Source organism: Strix aluco, chromosome 4, assembly GCF_031877795.1.
Source record: "Strix aluco isolate bStrAlu1 chromosome 4, bStrAlu1.hap1, whole genome shotgun sequence".
NCBI lineage: Eukaryota > Metazoa > Chordata > Aves > Strigiformes > Strigidae > Strix > Strix aluco.
The window spans coordinates 101,476,465-101,495,920 of NC_133934.1; the positions used below are offsets into that span (position 1 = coordinate 101,476,465).

A 19,456-nucleotide genomic window follows, 5' to 3' on the forward strand; every position below is an offset into this window, starting at 1 on the left:
TAAATCCCCAGGCTGATACTAAGAGGAGCAATCCTCCTCCACCTCGTATTTCTGTTCCCTCTACTGTGCTGACTTAGCTATCTCTGCTGCCACACATTAAGTCTACTGAGGAAACCATTCTATTTATTTTTCACTCCGTTCTGAATTACATCAGTTTCCTGATCCTACTGTGTATAGCCATGGGAGTACTTAGGCTGGCACAAGGGATGCAAACAGGATACTGAACTAACAGCTCCTTTCAGTGACAACATGGTCTTAGATCAGGCTAAACTGACCATGATATGATAACCTGTATGTCCAGGGCACAAGAGTTGCAAAACAAGAGTAGAGAGACTAGGAAAGTCAAATACAAGATGAGTCTTAACTCTTCTGAATTACAAATTAAATCAAAACGTATTTTTAAAAGTGTATTAGCAAGACCATTTCTTAAGGGAGAGAAAACATGTTATTTTACAGAATGTGTATAAAACACTAGTTGTGTAAGCAAAAATATGGCCTCCCATAGCTTTAAAAAAAAAATCCAGATGAATTTAGTTGTGTGCAGATTCTGTTAGAATATTTTTCCCCACAGATAGGGCTATGCTTCAGATTCTTCAGACAAGCTCAACCAGGAGCCTCTTTTTCATGGCAGAATCCTCCTCTTCAACCAGTCTGGACATTTGATATTTACAGTACTTCAACAGAATCTCTGACATCCACTATCTTTCTACAAAATTCAGTGATACTTGGTAACTCTTGGCTCCCTCTACACCTTGGCCCTCAGCTGTAAATAAAGAGTACCACCACATGAACTTGGCCAGTTTTATTATGGAAGTCAATCCAGGGAGCTCTGAGAAGCAGTTAGAGTGACAGATACTTTGTATTTGTGCAAGGATGCATGAAATAATGCCTGAAACTGGGCAAGATAGAATACAAGGATAAAAAGAATTACTGAACAGCTACTTGAATACTATGGATCCCACGAAAAAGAATTGTTTGAGGTTAAATAACTACAGAAGGCACATATAGAAGGGAACAAATAAAAATTCTAACACCTAATATTCTAGATTTTGTAAACTTAATATTGTTTTAATGACATTGCATTTCAGAAATACATGCACTACATTTTGTAATTGGAAGGGTTTTATCTTTTAAATAGGAAGTCTGACCACATGCAAACCAGGCAACAGTCTCACCCAACAAACTCCAAGATCTCAAATAAGAAACTGAACTTTTTCTTGAACAGTAGGAATAAGTAAATCACTGATTAGACTGACACTCCCCATCCCTAGTGTGCAATCAAAGTGTAACAGAAGTTTTAAAACATGGTTTACTAGAGAACTTCCACACAACTTCAAATTATTAAAAATACTGTATTTCACACAGAAATTAATAAAATTTAAAGAAAAATATTTTCTGGGAAGAAAATAAGGATTTTTTTCCCCCCCTTCTTTTAAGAAGCTTGAAAGGTCCTAAAATTTAAGAATTATTGCTCTACATTTCATATAGCACTACCCATAATAGCAGCATTCATATTAAAACTGCATTTTATTGCCTCAACTGCACAGAAAAGCCTGACTTGAAGACAAAGACAGGGATCAAACATATTTCTCTTAGACATGGATGACAAAGGAGGGAAGCTATTACAGCATTTTGGGCAGGTAAAATTGCATATGCAACCTAAAGGTTATATAGTAACCACATACAGGATTTCCTTTATTAATCAATCCTGATATGCAGTATTGGAAATATTTGTCCAACATCTCAAACCTAGCAAAACATATCGAAGGGAAAAAGAGGCACGAAACCTGAATGGTAAAGGATGTAAGACTAATTAAAGGACTTACGCTGTTGAAACACTAACACTTTCCTGTACAACTCAAACAATCAAATTCTAACGGATTTAGCAATACAGGAACCCACTCAGTAAGCAAGAATACTCTCTTCTCATTTCAGTTGCAAACGTTAGCTCTCAGACTCTAGAAGTGTATTTTGAAAAAATTCAACTGTATGCAAAGCAATGACAGCTGCAATGCAATGCTTGTGTTTTGTTTTTCTAAAGTCCATTTAGACTTCTAGAAGGAAGGAAGGAAAAGGCCTGCAGTATTTTTGAAAGAAATGCAATACACTGAAGCAGCTGGAATATACATACCCAGTGCACCCATAGCATATGCTTATTCTACTAGGGCATGTCACAAAACTCAAAACAATTAGTAAGATTTTTTTTTTTTTAACATTTTGTTTTAATCACAAGATTATTATCATACAAAAAGACTAACCTAATGTTCATTGTTAGATGATTATTATGCCAAAGACGAAGCAGAACACTGTTTTGGAAAACTAAAAAATACCGGGGAGGTGGAAGATTTGACTCACAACATTAAATTAAGAGTAGACACACCTGCAGAGCTACTAATGTTCTAGTTCCTATTCACAAAAGAGAAACTGAACATAAGGAGAAGCCTTCACCTTCAGTTTTCAACAAACAGTATGGAATTTCATCTCATTACAAACATCTAAGCCATCACGTATGTAAAAGCATTAAGCATCTAGAAGAGTTTTAGCGTATCCTGACAGACCTGATTATGCCTATACATTACAATTGCAATTAAACCTTAAACTGTCAACTGAGGACTGAAAGATACCGTGACTACTTTAAATAAATATATATATATATAAATAAAAATCAATCTTTATTTTAGAAATTAAAGTCTCAAGCAAGATTCTCTCTCTAGTAAGCTGTGAAGTGAGATGGGTGTCACTGGTCATACCAGGATCTTGCATGTTTCAAAGATACACCACTTTTAAAGATCCTGTAAAATAAAAAAATAATTGGAAGACTTAAAAAAATTATAAACATCAGCTCTCATATGTTAACAGAAAACCTTTACTTCATAAGTCCAGGTTAAAGATGTGGGAAAAAAGATTTCAACAACTAGGTAATACTAGTGTACATTTGAACAACATCTGCAGAACCTTATGAACAGTCAGTTAAAGATCAGGTCAGTAACTACTGCACTTAAAGTAGCAACGGTATGAAGATGTTTGCTGAAGGTTCCCTTTTTGTAGCTCTTTTCCATTTGAGCTGATGATCATCTCTTGCTCCTCAACCGATAGTTTTTCCAAAGACTCATCTGATCACGTTCTGATCACTTTTCAAAAGTGATTCCTAACCGCTAGAAAAGTGACATCCTTGAGCAACTGTCCCACAAAAGTGGTAGACACAAGAAACCCAGCTAGTTCTAAGGAGCAATCTGGCAGGTTAATCACACAACTGACAGATACAAGAGAATTTACTGATCCATAAGTCCCCTTCAGTCCTGCAATGGGTATGCCAAAGACCAGGCTTGCGAAACTCTTTCCCCAGATCTGTCCTTCCTCTTTACCACCACCACCACTCTCAGTCATTCAGATTCAGAAGTCTGCTTCTTTTCACTACAGGGCCAAGTACTGTCAAGTTTCATCAGCTTCTCTGAACAACTTAGAGAAAATTCCATTCCTCCTCTTCTATGAGAGCGCCAAACTTCTAAGTCACACCTTCAACTCAGTATAAGACTGTCTCTTCATTCTGTCACTATTTCTTACTAGAATTTTTTCATGGAATCATTTTTCTTGTGCTAGGATTTTACAGCCACTCTCCTAACCAATATGATATTTAGGAATACTAGAGTAACAAAACTCATACAACTCACGGATGTGTTTAAGACTAGCACCCCTCTAAATTTCATGGTCTAGAAACTAAGTAAACCAATTTGTCTATAGACTTTTATCAAGTACACAGAAGCCAGCAGCAGGAAAAAGTCAGTTGAGACTACAAGTCCAAAAAAAGCTAGAAGCCAGTAAAAACTATAGATTCAAACTCTATAACAAAGAGCATTCTCCTCAGAGACTAAAACATACATTCCAAGAATTGAAAACTAAATAAAACAATATTTTTGGAATAATGGATATAAGTGCCTTAGAAGTTTATCATTCATTGACCATTCGTGTACTCGAGTGTTCTTTATAGAACAAGAGGCTTCTAAAAATTTTTTCAGTTAAAAACTTATAAATTAAACTGTGTTCAGTGTTTTGTAAGTAAGTTCTTTTCAATTCCAGTCCCAGAGACAATCCTTCAGAAAAGTAAGTTCCTGTCTAGAAATTTTTAAAAGAACTGTCATCTTCCTGGAAGAAGATTCTATTGTATAAGACTGAATGATTACATTAACTTCAGGAAAAGTGAAGTTAATCTGGTCATTATCATCAACATACAAGAGAACTACTAAAATGCTCCATGCCAGTGTCAGAATTATCAGCCACTGTCCCTACGTCACCTCTCCTCCCCACACACCTGAATTTCTGCAGGCATTTTATTTCCGCATCACTAAAGACTCCTCCACTAGCAATTTTGCATTTTCCTTTGCTCCTTCACATGCAAATCAAGAACATCAGCAATCTAAGCAGACCCAATATCCAGCAAATTTTAGCGGAGCTGTTAAACAGCCATAATTATTTCTTTATTCAATTGACAGTTAACAGGAATGCTTGGAGGTACTTGACACAAATGCTCACTGTGACCTCAAAAAACACCCACTCATTTTTACCTCCAAGTTATTCTATCTTTCCCAACATCAATATAATTCTCCTGAGAAATTAGTCTTTCCATTCAAACATCAAATTGAATGCCATTACTCAAGTCAATTAAATAGCCAAGTAAAACATAAGCAGCAAAAGTATTTCTTACTACTTATAAACACTATTCTATGAAGCGTTTGGTTAGAATATTTCAACTGCATTCCTTTAGCAGGTTGAATAATCTATGAAACATGTTTGAACACAAACTCCCAAGACTGAGGCAGTCATGCTTCTAATAATCATTTAAGAAAGCTCTGAAAACAAACATTAAACTAATTTCTCTTCACAATTAGGACTGTTTGAAAACAAGTATCCTTCCTCAAGAAAGTATGTACTTACTGAAGATCAAGTCATGCAAAATAAAACTAAGAATCCTACATCTATTTTCTTAATTGACTTGCTATGGGACTTTAATTCATTTCACATCAGTTTTTCCAATAAACAAAGGAAGAATATTAGTGTTCACATGCCTTTTACAGAAAAAAGTTAATACAGGACTTGAAATAGTTTTAAGTATCAACACATGGCCACTTTCAATGAGACTACAGAAAACTGCAAGAACCCGAGTTACACAGTTTAATCTGCCAATATGTAGTTTGGTCAATGCCAAATTTAACACAAAATACATCCTACATTAATCTCATCAGTGTTTCTTTATCAAACCACCTGGCAGGTGTCTGCCACGATATTCACAATAGAACCAAAGTCAGCTTTTGTTAATGTCCAAAATGGATTGTTGCTGAAAGCCTTTCACACACATTACCAAATGGAGCAAGAGGAGTATCCAGCCCCCAAATGCAAAGAAAACCCTCACAAATTTCTTTATTATTTATCACAGCAGAGCTTGAGAGCATCTAACTAAACCAACAGGTTTCCTTAACATGTCTTTCATGGGCCTAGTACCTTCACTGTCTCAATAGTTTTTATAAAGTCACACAATCTTTCACAAAATATTGGGAATAGAGGACATAATAAATGTCCTGTGTTTTTGCAGACTCAATGCTACATTCTTTGCCACATACAGCCAAAATTATTTCCTTTTCCATAAATGAAAAGAAGTTCTTATTAGACTACAATTTGGTAAGAAATTATTGAAGTTTTGCATTTTAAAAATCAATTAAGTCATGGTATTTTCCAAATGTCTGTGCTGGAAAAAACACAACACAACTGCAACACCAATGCCAAAAGTTGAACTCTTGCCAAAATATCAGTTATCAACTGTAAGTGCTCCCTCCCTCAATTAACAAGACTGTATGTAGTATTTTCTATGTAACATTTTGTACATTATTCCAGTATGAAATATTTACAGGAAGCAAAGCTTGTGAGCAGTTATCCTCTCTTCGGACAAACTAACGAAAACAGACACAGACAAGCTTGTGGACAAGCCAGAGTCCAATCACCAGGTTCAATAAGCAACAGCAAAATACACTGTAACCACAGATTAGATTGTGTTTTAGCCACTTGCAAAATACTTCTGACCATCACAGCTACTACACCACAGTACAGCAAGTATTTTGAAGACATTTAGCATCATCATAGATGTCAGTTTATTCATTAAATGTTCTGTATAAACTAATGCTAAAATAATCCCTAAAAAAAAATTTTCACTCTACTTTGAAGTCTCTGAAGTACTTTTCTGCCCAGATCCAAACTCTCATATATATTTACTCATACCACAATAATCAGAGATTCAAAGTAAACTGTTGAATGTGCTTGTATCTCCTCTATACATTACTGAAACACAGATAGAAGGGTGCTATAGACAGGTCTGCCATTTACACACAACATTATATAAAGGTTCTAAATTACAGCACAAACTGATTGCAAAACAGACTGAAGTGCAGTGCAACCACAGCAATTGTAAGAGAACTTCTTAAATAAAGGTCAGGATTATTTTGCAGCTGGGGGTCTTAGAATTTACACTGCAAGTGTTCTTGTACATTTTCTTCTGATTTTAATTTTTCAAGAACAGCTTCTAGCCCTTGACAGGCATGTTCAACAACCCACCAAACTACTAAATTACTGTACTTTGATATGGACTATCAGTAACATGATTTTAGTTAAGAAACAAAAAAGTCATTGCCTTTCCTACCAGAAACTAGTTATGTTGAGTACATTTCACCTATTACAGTACAGATAGTGCCAGCTTCCCTTTCATTTAAGACAGCCATTCAATACTGTGAAGATGCAAGATTAATCTACAGTACTCTTATAATCAAATTCCTGCTTACTACTGCAGTTGTCTCTGTAATTGGATTAGAAAACACAAAGTCAAAGGAGTTATACTGAAAATAAGCAAACTATGCATCTGTGTGGCTGTATGTACTTACATACACACACATATTTTACTAGAACTTAATTTAGAGAAGACCCTTTTTTTACCCAAAGTAGGTAATATATAGCACTTCTTATTTTCAATCATTTAATTAATTAGAGATTCCTTCTGTGACTCAAAGCCAAGGTGCTGGAGACTTAGTTTTGCAAAAGAGAAGTGCGGTCAACTAAAAATACATCTATAAACTCTATTTTCCAGAAGGAAAATAGTCTCCTAGCTTCTCTAACAGGTAATTGTAATAGGGGAACTTAGGAAAGCATGTTTTCAAACTAACAGCTATGCAAATAAAATTGATTTAAAGGACACAAGATCAATTAAAGCAATCTGACTTTTAGATAGAACGTATTTCATTCAGTTACATTCGTACTGAATCAAATGCTTAAGATTTTAAAAACAAAAATAAAAAACCATCCCAACAAAACAGAAAAAGAAATCCCCTAGTTCCCTCAGTAGCTTATTCCAAGGGTCCAGTTCTTCATTTAAGTATGATACTTCAAGAAAAAGCACAGAAAGAACAGTAGATTAGACTACAGAGCAAGAGATGGCTTATTTTGAATCCATTTCGATTTCTTCTGTGTCTCCATGTAGAAAGGATTCATAATTTTTCATTGTACAAAAATTATTTCAGTATGTTTTACACTTGGTGCCTGATTATTACTTTGGCTGTTCTACAAAAAAAAAAAAACACCAAACCACCAAAAAAGAAGGCAGTCACCCAACTTACACATATATTTGTCACACTATCTACACCCCCTCATTTGGATAATTTCCTTTTTTTAAGGTGAAGTTCCAGTCTGTTGTGTCATACCCCTTAAACTAAAGAATTTTCTACTTTAAATTAAAAAGCATCTGAATATGTCTAAAATGTAGGGACACACCTAATATAAGGCTACCTCTCAGACTTCCTTTTGATTAGCCAGCAAGTCTGAATTCTAAACAGATCATTCCTCAAGATGTTATTTCCAGCCCTCAAATTGTTTTTATGTCAAATTTTCAGCACTCTTTTCGACGTTACTCCTAAAGAATGGGACATTATATTGCAATGTTGACCTTGCCAGTTCTGCACAGATCACAAGACAGAAATCACTTCCCAATTTCTATATTTATATCTCCCACTTACAAAGCCACAGATCATTCAGGGGTTTTATGAATTTCTTTTAGCAGGAAACTCACAGCAGTGAGTGGAGGAAAGCAACTCAGCATGTTTGTTTCAGCACAAGTTCATCCTCAAATGCAGTTTCTCATTCTGTCACAATCATCTATGTTTTCTACATTTGTCCTAAACGCATGAATCTTGCAAGTAATCTTTTAAATGCCAATAGTTACACACCTCAGCCCATCTCTATCTAAAAAGATTCATGTACAGTCTTTGAAACTGCTGGACATTTTTTTCAATACATCTAAGCTAGTAAAGAAGTTTTCTTTCCAAGAAAGTCACCACTACAACCAGTAATACTAATCATACACTGCTGGTAACACCAAAACACAGTATTTGAATTTGATAAGATTAAAAATATCTTTACTGTCAGCATCACTATACTGGCACATTATTCCATCAAGATGAAGCTACCTTGTTAAGTCATACAGCTAATAATGAAGTGCCACAGTTAGAGCTTCATTAGACACTTAATACTAAATAGAACTAAGACTGTTAGCTCATTCTCTTTATTACTACTAGTAGTTGTAGTACAAGAGCACAGAAATCAGAGTGAAGTTGTACACCTTGTAGTGTGGTGGGTCCTTACAATTATTAGAGTGTGGAAAAATCGCAGCATGGAAAACATCCTCAAGAACGTACATTTCCTTTCCAAAACCAGGAAAGGAACATCTATTTATTATTTAGGAATATAGAAGGGGAAAGTATAATCAGCAGCAGACTGTGAACACAGTGACCTGAACTGACCTCGACTGTTCTAGTGATGAACACCCAAGTCAATGTTCATCAGTTGCAGGTCAGTAACACACATTGCCAAGAACAGACCAAAGAAAGCAAAAACTACTGAAATGTTAGAACCAGAATGTAAGAAGACATCTATATATACATGAAAGAACACAATATTACAGAGCTTAAAGAGCTTTGCATCATTAAGGCAATGGCAATGTTCACAATAACAAAATTGAATACAATCAAGATCATGGAAATAAAAGTTATGAAAAAAAGAAGAGTCAGACAGCTAAAATAGACATGTATAATGTAAAGTCTTTTAAAGGAGGTATGACAGAAAGTTGACAGAGAATGGGTATTGTCAACCTCCTAAATGTTAATCTAGTCTCCTGGCACAGAACAGTGCCAGCGCGCTCTAAATTACACCACTTTATCAGAGAGTTAACTCAGCCAGTAGTCCTGCCTCCTACCAATTCAACTGTACAAATCTTGCTAAAGTATGAAACAGAACAGGTCTTAAAACTTGTAAACATGTTTACATGTTCTCCTTGAATACTTCTGAGAGTTCTGTTTGTCCAAGCAGGATCTTTTTCTTTCCCAGGGTCTCAAGGTGTATCCCTGGATTCTGTTCCTGCACCCCGAGGTCCAGGATTAAAGCTCCTTATTCTCAAAGCAAGCAAACAATTTTACTTTCACAGCTCTTGAATTTCCAAGTGTTTTGAAGTGTTAAACTCATTTGGCTTGTTACCACTTCTTATTCTCTACTTTGATATACTGTGATATCTGAAATACAAGCAAATGTACTAAAGCTGTCTGATGGTAAACTTAGTATCGAGCAAAATACCATACTGTTCACCTGGAAAATTGTATTTTGATATAAAAGTTATTTTACATAGAAACAGACCACAGTTTTGAGTTAAATACCAGCATCAAGCATTCTCCAGCTTCTTATAGTGGTCACTGGTATAAAGCTAAGGGGTGTTTTTGGTTTTTTTCTTCTAGGAGTATTACAGGATCATCAACCTGAAATTTGGTAGCAGTTAAGGAGTGACCATATTTTGGGTGAAGAGAAACCAAGGTGAGCAAATGGAAGAAACTTTACAGCAAGTGACCCGTTTCAAAAAAAAAAAAAAAAAAAAAATCAGCAAGAACTTCAAGCATCTGGAATTTCTGAAGTTCGTTGCCTATTTCAGGATGATTTCAATCAGCATTCAGAACAGCACAGTTTTTCAGAATGTTACAGTCAACATATGCAGGATTTTTCAACACAAATATATACATAAACATGCACAATACCTTCAAAAAGGCTCCATCTCTCAGTAACATTAAGTGGAATTTATCCTGAACCCAGAAAAATGTATTTTTACCCTTAATTGCTAACAGCAGGTTACCTCTAATCAGCCATTTTTATAGAAATCATATGGAGGCAGAAGAAATACAGAAAGCTTGAATTCACGCTGTAGGTTCAGAACTGGTCCTGAAGAACAGCCAACTTCATAATTAGCTCTTAATACCTGTTGGAGTTGCTCAGATGAAGGCAGGAGATGTCATTAAACTCTATATCCTGCTGAGCCATTGCTTAGGATAATTCCAGAACAGTCTGAGTGACAAAAAATAATAGATATGCAAACAAAGCTCTTGCAGGTCATACATTTGTCCTAACGATTTCTTAAATCAGTGGAAGATCCCACTTTCCTAACTGATGAAGAGAGGAGCTAGGGAAGAGACATCACTTTCTCCCAACTTCTTAAAATGACAAAAGGATGAAGAACACCCACCACTATTTCAAAACCTACTTTAGGTGTGAAAGAAATTATTATACCATCAGATACTTCACACACACACACCCCGCCCCCAAAAAAATTTCCCAAAGTGAGATTTCTCAAAGAGCCATTAAATACGCATAGGCGTGATGGCAATGAAACGAAGAAATAGAATACATGTCCAGAGTTTAAAAAAACCCAATTCTTCACCAAGAAGTATTATATAACTTATCTGCCACATACTTTTAGTCTGTGTCTAAAAGAAAACCTCACACGTAACAGAGTAACTGTCATGAAATAACAGTTCTGTGCACTACTTCTAAGTAAGAGTGACTCTATTTGAAATAATTAGTTTATGAAAGAGCAATTATTACACAACAAAAACACTTTTATCCCAAGTGTTGATACAAGGGAGTTATTTGGGAATAGTACTCCAGAAAAAAATTACACAACCGCTATACTGATCAGCATAAACCTCATAATTCTCCAGGTATTTCCTGTTCAATTTCTACATGGATCTTGATGTAACTCAACATCCTGCATTCTTTTACTATGTTTTGTCTCTGAGGTGAATACTGCAAGAATATCATATAGAAATGTTAAAGATCTAAATCAACTGTTTAAAAAATAAAATTGGACGAATGGGACAAACAGAAAAGTGAAAACATGGGGATTTTTTATTATAAACACTCTAACCATTTAAAGCCACAAGCAGTATCTCAATTTTATAGTGAAAGAAATGAAATATTAACTATGTACCTACCTGTTTTTCACAGGAGAAAATCTACTTATTCCTATTTATTTTGACCTATGTCAAGAAATCTCCTTACTTGAAATCTGTGTGCATATCTTTTAGGATAAGCTCTGCTATATAGCATCCATCTTTTAATTTACAATCAGGTCTTCTCTGTGTAGGTTATTCATCCACAAAAAGAAAGCAGCTCTGCACATTTTCAATTTGGAAGTCTTGCCAAGAAGCCTATGATGAAGGTAGGATTTACCTATACATACACAGAAGAACAGACTTTCAACCTTCAGTAAACAGGCACCTAAAGTTCTACCACAGGCTATCTGCCTCTAACGCAGTTGACTAAACAGCTTATGGAAAGCCACAGTAGGGAAACCCTTGATTATATCTAATTGCCCACTACCCAAAATACACAGAACTCTCAATTCTGTGCTTTAAATTGCAAAAAGGACTTAATTCTACAAAATATGTAGCTGTTTTCAACATTAGCTTAGGAAAATAATTAATGAACAGAAGTTTCTGGTTTTAAACTTCTATACACATGCTACTTTATACCGAAAAAATTTTCATTATAAACCAAAGGTATTAAATACTAAAATACTTTATTATGTGAATAAACATTATTTATTTGTACAAAGAGGTACTTCTGCATCCCTGCTACAGCAAGCACCTTAACACCTTGTACAATCAGAAGTTAGTCATTTCAGATGCATATGTTACCCACACACCCTATGGCATTTACAAGTATCACAAATAAGAATGTTGATCAATTTTTTACAACATACTTCATTTTATTTTCTGTGTTACTTAAGTAGCTTTTAGGGTTTTTTTAAGGACTGCTTTAGTAGTTAGTTATGGTTAATTTCATACTAAATACTGAGATACACCTGTAAGACCCAACAAAATATCAGTTTATCAATTATGCATATTTTCCAACTTCAACCATCTAGAAAGCAATCGATAAACAATGCATGTGGTTAAAGTACAATGCATGTGCATTTCACAACAGCAGCACCTGCATTTCCTGCCTGGAACCTTTGCCTGTTCTATCACAATTAATGCCCCTGATATGAATCAGGGTTTGTTATTTAAGCATAACAGTATCAAAACAGCACCAAGTGCATTGTCAAACAATCAAACAATTTCAAAGCTACCTCACTGGTCACAAGAGTATAAAAATTGCTATGTCTCATCAGATCAACAGACCACCAACCTCAGTATGCCACATCTAACCACAGGCAAATGGGAATAGCATACAAACAGAAGAATAAACCTCAGAAAACATTCCAAATCTCAAAAAACTTGTAAATGAAAAGTAGTATGAGGTAGTATCTTTGAACTGAGACACTCCCAAGGATGTTTCTTCCATTAATTCATCCAAACACTTTTTGGCCCAAGAACATTTTAGCATCTACAACAGTCCCCCTGCACAAAATTTCACTAATTCTCAAAAAGCTAGGGGTTTTTCAAAATTACTTAAATTTAACTTCATGATTCCTAGCTGCTGACTGAAACACACTGATTCTTTCCTTAACAAGCTAACAACCGATCTACAACCTTCAAAACCACTTTCACTTCCAGTCATCAAAACAAATTATTTGCTTGCTATAAGCAAGGTGAAGTCTACACTATCAGGAGAATTAATTACTCCTCCAACTTCGAGAGAGAAACATTCCCAACATTATTCCCCCTTCAAACCTGCAACATAGTAAAACAAGCTACATGTAGCCAAATATTTCATCAAATAAGTCTTGCTACACTTTGTAACCACTGAAGCTTTGAAAAACTCTGAAACACTGCAGGAGTGTATCTACACTCTGAACATGGTCTCATGTAGTTCATGATATTAACACGTTCACATATGTTTACATATTTACAATTACATGTAAAGTACCTAATTTAGATAATCACCTCAAATCTGAAAGATTCCCAGGAAGATAAGACTTTTTTTTTTTTTTTTTTTAAAAAAAGAACATACTATTGGGATGTAATTCTGCAACACTTACAAAGTTCACAAAATTCTTTTAATTACCTGCTTTCCAGGCCCCAGGAGAAAGAAAAAAAGGAGGGGAAAAAAAAGCATGCAAGTAAAACCTGAAATCTGTGGGTTGTTGGTTTTCAGGAGTTTTTTTAAAACACTTACGTAAAGAACACAAAACGTTAGATAACAAAATGCTCCCATAATGTCACTGAATAGTTGGGAAAAAGAGTATTTGTAAAATTAGATAAACTAGAAACTTCAGCTGTATGTCACTAAAGCTGTCATTTTATATGATAGAAAATGTATTAATTATATTAATCTTTATGCACATTTGAGTTACTTAAAAGGATGCATACTGTTTATACTGAAATTGTGTATACTTTGTTCTGAGTATTTCTTCATTATCCTTCCTAGTCATTAAAACATTTGGAAGTAGCATCTACTCTTAATTCTCTCTCAACACATTCTTGTGTGATTCTGAAGTATCAGAGTACTAAATCTCATTTTTATCTAGTTCACAAAACGTGAAGAAACTGCACAATTGAGATCATTATTCCAGCCAAGCACTACTAGCCTGTAAGCCCCAAAAGGAAGTGGAACTTTATTGATTTTCCCCAAAAGTTGCACATTTTCCTATGATACTCATTTCTGACATCTTTCTTCTCTGAGAGTTTCTGTAGTGTATTTCTAAAGTGTTTTCCCATCCACATTTATGAGACCACGGAACCACTTACCTCTTAAAGGAAACAATTATTTTTAACAAATACATAATGTCCAACAATATGGACTTGCTATAACTCTTCTAAAGTGCCTAAGTGTCTTAGAAAACAGACTGAATTTATCTCAGTATAACAGCTACCTGCATCAAGGTCATTACATTGACAGACCAAAGTTACAGTTGCAATTGCACAACACTGTTACAGTGAAAATCATTCTTTCAGTTCACAGAACAGAGAACAGATCCAGCCTGTTGCTTCAAGCAATCAACACACTATGGAAGGCCAGACTATCTCCTTTCAACACAGCAGTGAGTAAATGCTAAAAAAGTTACTGTGGCAGCCAGTATTACAAGTGAAAGGAAAAAAGTGTATTATGGTCCAAGTACTGCACTCCTGATATTTGACATTTCTGTACCTGATACTGATTTGCACACACAGATTCATAATTATGCTGCTTCACTTGTGCATGCAGAACAGCCATGCACCTGAGTGGTTGGAAAAGATGGTGTAAATTACTTGCATTTAAGGTTCAAAGTCTGATGTGAATGTAGACTTAAGCCTACTGGTAGAGACCTTCTTCAGATCCAAAGGGTTGAGACTCTTTGTCGGTCATTATGGCTGTGGTATAAATCCCAAGATGATGAAGTAACATGTACTTATATTATTAATTATAAAAATGTGTCCCATAAACAGGCAGAACAAGAAGCTAATTCCAAGATTCAAGAAAGAATAAACTGTTACTGCAGATCATCTCTCCCTGCACCATCACCCCCATACACAAAGAGCCCTCTTATTAGGGGTGGGCAATTCTTCCAGACACTTGAGCTCTACAGGAAAAAACAAGGGGGCGGTTGGGGAAATCACTCAGGATTCCCACTAATTTCATACTGCAGATAAGTAGTATATATTTGGAAGAATAAAAGTCATAAATTCAGAACAGGTAAATAAAATCACACATATTGCCAAGTCATTTGTTTTTTCCATGGACTTTTTAAAAAGCATCATTGCAAAGTTACTGAGTTAACTTAGAAAGAACTTGTAATTGCCAGCACTAAGAAACAACGTTTAGAGAGTTTACTGTTAAATTGAAAGAAGGAAGAAATTAGCTGCATGAAGAGAGTTGCAGCTAAACCATCCAATTCTCTCACTTCCATATTAATTATCAATTGTCATGCTATGGCATTACTTTTTTTCCTTTCAACACAGGAGGCCTAAATCATCAAAAAACTCACACTTGTACATAGTATCGCACAGACGAATAACATTCTCAGCAGTTCCAATGGACAAAACTGTTGTTTGGGGTCCAAACTATTCAGGCTTTATTAGTCACAAAATATACTGGGACTTCACAACTTAAGTTGTAGAACAAAAAAAACCAAACCCACGCAGGCCTTGTAAACATACCTCTTCCAAAAATATTCTCAACACATTCCTGTATCAGTCTTCACCACTGTACAGGTTGACATTTAAAATCCAAAGGTAATGCCCTCCCCCGCTTCTATCCTGGGCTTCCAAAGTTATAAAAAACCCCACCCTCATGCATACGCACTGTGCAGTGACTATGCTGCCTCTGTCCCATGACCTGATGCACACATGAGGTAGAGTGAATCAACAAGTATACAGCCAGGGTCAGATACTACGGCACCTTCAGAAATAAGCAACTGAAACAGTACGGCCATGGATGGCAAAGAGCAATTACAAACAAAAGCAGCAGACTTGGCAAGAACACATCTCAGTGTCTAGAGGCCACATGAGTCCATAGCAGCACTTTTTCAATCAGAGACAGCTTTCAAAGTTTCCGAACTGAGCTTTACATTAGGGTACAGAATACGGTATTTAATTTTAAAGTAACAAGCCTATACATAAAACAAATATTTCAGGATGGTTTTGTCTGCTAATGAATGGCACTAAGCAACTTATTTATAAACACAGTGCTGTATTACTAAGACACTAGAGAAAACAAGAGAAACAGTCAATTGTTCTCTGCTAAAAATGCCCACCAAACTGGTTTTAAAAACAGCCAGTTCCACAAGGCTTAAAATAGTAAGACAGGCAGTAAGCGAAGGAAATAGTGAAACTTCTTCATCTGTTTCCCTTGGTGTTTTTTTAAAATTCTTTCTTAATTATAGTTGTAACAAAAATGGTGCAGATTACATGCTTATTAGAGAGCTGAGAAGTCCTGAAAGAACTGCCCGGGCTCAGGTATAGTTCTTGGTTCTGAAAGCTGAAATACCTCACAAACGTTGGCTGCTGTTACAGCATGCTATTAAAAACTCTAATTACAGTACAATTTGATGGAATGCCGCTTCAAGACAGTAAACATTCACTCAATACAAAAATCACCAAAAATTCTTCAGAAGTTTGTAATATTATTGTCTAAATTTCTGTCCTATAACTCCTATATGGACACCTAACATTCAGTGGATTTTATAATCTGTACATAAACTTGTAATAGTCTATGCACGGTTTTATTTTCATGTGCAAAAGTAATTAGAGGAGATATCCCTTCTACTACTAAAAGCAAACATTAATGGCAAGGGAACTATACTGGAACTCCAACACTTGCCCTCTACCGTGAGGAGTTACTAAATTTTGGTTCCAGAGACAAAGTTCATACTTCTATGTAGATTAATTTGACCATGCTGCAGACCCAGCAACTCCTCACTATTCTTCAGCGGTTATTTCTCCCATACAAGACCTCCAAAGAAACGAGACAGAAATAGAGTGAGCACACACTCGACCTGTCTCAAACCAGGGGGCCTGGCCAGGTCCTTTAGGTGCGATCTACCTGAGCACCCTTTCCTCGTCCTCTCTCTCCCTGCTCGGGAGGCAGGCACCCCAACTCTCTCTTCTCCCCCCCAAGCAGCCGCTCGCTGAGCTTCGCGGGGGGCGCCAGCCCTCCCAGGCCCGGAGGCTCTTGCTCCCCATAACCCGCACCTAGGGCTGAGGAGGCCGCCGGCCCGGAGAGCCCCGGAGTCATTGTGCTGAGGGAGCCGATGGCAGCTGTCAAGGCGCCGCTGGCCCTGCCGCGGGCGGGCGGGTGGGGAGGAGGGTCAGCGGCCCCGCGCCGTGGCAGCGCCCGCCCTTCCCCAGCCGTCCGCCGGGTCCCGCAACGCGAGTACGGGCGAGAGGCCTGCGGAGCAGGGGCTGCCTCCGGAGCCAGGAGCCCAGGCGGGCGCCATGCTAAAAACCAAAATGGCTGCCCCAGGGAAAGGAGCCCAGCTCAGGCCGTGAGGGGCTGCGCCTCCGCCGGCCCCGCCGGCCGGAGACGCCGCTTAGCCGCCGGACCTCGCCCCGGTACCGTCCCTGAGCCGCAGCGACCGGCTCGGCCTCAGGGGCCCACAGGCTCCGCTCGCCCGGGCAGCTCTGCCCCCGCACGCCGAGCGCGGCCCGGTCCCCGGAGCCCACCTAGCCGGTCCCAGCCCGCGCCTCGCTCCGCACGGAGTCTGCCCTCGCCCCCCGTACCTGAAGCTCGGCCCGCTCCACCTCCCAGTGTGCCCTCTCCATCTCGAAGCGAGCCCACTCGTGCTGGATGTAGTGCAGGATCCCCGGGATGGTGTAGTGCTGGGGCCGGGACAGCTCGGCGGGGCCCGCCGCCTCCTGACCGGCCGGGGCCGCGGGGCCCTGGGGCTGCTGCTGCTGCCCTCCTCCTCCTCCTCCTCCGCCGGCTCCAGCCCCCACGCAGCCCCCACCCGACTGCAGGTTCATGTTCCCACCCGCCTGCGGCGGTGGCTGCTGCGGTCTCGGGGCGGCCGCCATCCCACCGCCTCCTCCGGCTCCGGGGTGCTCGTCCATTGTCTGCGGGGAGCCCTCCTCCTCGTCCCGCGGCGGGGGCCTGGAGCAGGGGCCAGGGAGGGGGTGAGCGGAGCTGGCTGGGGCGGGGAGGAGAGGGGCGGGCCGGGCGCGGGGAGGGAGGGGGGCTGCGCCGAGCAGTATCCGGGTGTCAGAGCAGCGCCGAGCCGCCGCCAGCCGCCATTACAGCCGCCGAGCCGTCGGCCCACCCACCCGCGGCCGGGCGGGGAGGGGAGGGGAGGGGAGGGGGGAGCGGCGCGGCGCGGCGCACGCCGGGAAACCGCCCCACCGTTCGCCGGCTTCCTCCTCCCGGGCGGGCAAGGCGGCGCAGTGCGCATGCGCAGGAGGGGAGGTGAGCGCCGGGGGCGGGGGAGCGGGCGGGGAGCGCGCCGGGCCCGGGGCCGCGAGTCCCCTCCCGACGCCGCAGCGGCGGCACAGCACCCAGGGGACCGCCGCGGGGCAGCCACCCTGGCCCTGCCGCTGTCTCTCTCCGTCTCTGTCGCGCTGCCCCTGCCCGCCCTGGGGCAACCTGCTGTCGGCGGTCGCCGCCGTGAGGCGCGGGGAGGCCCCGCCCCCCCCGCGGCCCGGCCCCGCCTCAGGTGGGTAGGTGTCGGGGCTGGCGGCCCCGGGCCCGGCCGCCGCGGGGGAGCGCGGATGGGCGGTTTCCGTCCGCTCTGAAGTGAAAAGCGGAAGCGGCGGCGGCGCGCCGGGGCGGCGGAGGAGGTTGGGTTCGCCGGCGCCGCGGCAGCTCCGCGCCTTGGGAGGGTCAGACGGTCTCGGAAGAGCCCGCGGGAATGCGGCCGGGCCGGCTGGGCCTCGGCCTGGGCCTGCTTCCGCCTAACCCGGCGTGCAAGCAGCGCGTTGGGGGTTAAAACATTTAAGTCTCTAATACTCAGCGCGGTCTAATGGTGCGTTGAGTTTACCCCGCAAGGAGGTGGTTTTAGAATAGATCTCTTAAATTTATCGCATGTCTTTGGAAGTTGGCTAATCTTTTTTCAAATGAAGGATCATCACGTTATCTCAATCGTAAGGCATGTGTGTAACGTTTGATGAGAAGGGAAAGCGCACAGTGTTTGCTGTTCAAAAGTCTTTTCCACGTGAGGGAGGTTTTGCAAGAAGTTACTGGTTTATTTTGTCTGGCTCAGTTTTATCTGTGATAGCACTGCTGTTTGATGCCGTAGTTTGGATACAGTGAAATTGTCTCAGTTGCAAAATACTGCTCTGAAATGCACTTTTTACAAATTATCATCCCATCCTATTTGAAATGATGTGTAGGTCACCCATTGTAAGTAAGGTAGGAGTTTGGTTTTTCCCTGTCTTCAAAATATTTACATGCTGTACTCATTCAGTAGAAAAATGGATAGTTACCTAAACGGGGCTCATTCTTGATAGAGCTGCAATTCCATTAATTACTGAAAAAATAAATACCGCTTGTCTCAATACTGGTGTTTCCTTTCTCTATTAATCTCTCCTCGGGTGTGTATTGATATTTCAGTTGGTTTATCCAGTCCTTCCTTTCTTCATTAAATCATTTCCTACTAAAATTTCATCCTGCACTCTTCCTGATTCCATACAGCTCAGCCAATCTAAATCCAACTCTCTTCCACCTCAGCTGAATTTTTTCATTGTCTACTGACAGT

General features: G+C 39.7%; 2 protein-coding genes across 12 annotated transcripts in view; one reads left to right on the plus strand and one right to left on the minus strand.

Moving 5' to 3' along the window:
• STRN3 (striatin 3) overlaps positions 1–18,011 on the minus strand; it is a 68,838-nt gene extending 50,827 nt beyond the window's left edge. For all 5 annotated transcript variants that reach the window (XM_074824570.1, XM_074824572.1, XM_074824571.1 and 2 more), the window contains exon 1: positions 17,490–18,011. In XM_074824570.1, the coding sequence (XP_074680671.1) occupies positions 17,490–17,819 (330 nt within the window). In that variant the 5' untranslated portion in view covers positions 17,820–18,011. The remainder of the gene's footprint in view (positions 1–17,489) is intronic.
• The window catches only part of AP4S1 (adaptor related protein complex 4 subunit sigma 1), a 28,531-nt gene continuing 26,164 nt past the window's right edge, over positions 17,090–19,456 (plus strand). For 3 of the 7 annotated variants that reach the window (XM_074824573.1, XM_074824578.1, XM_074824579.1), the window contains exon 1: positions 18,186–18,415. The gene's annotated coding sequence lies outside the window, so the exon portion shown is untranslated. The other 4 variants (XM_074824575.1, XM_074824577.1, XM_074824574.1 and 1 more) reach the window with 4 other exon arrangements.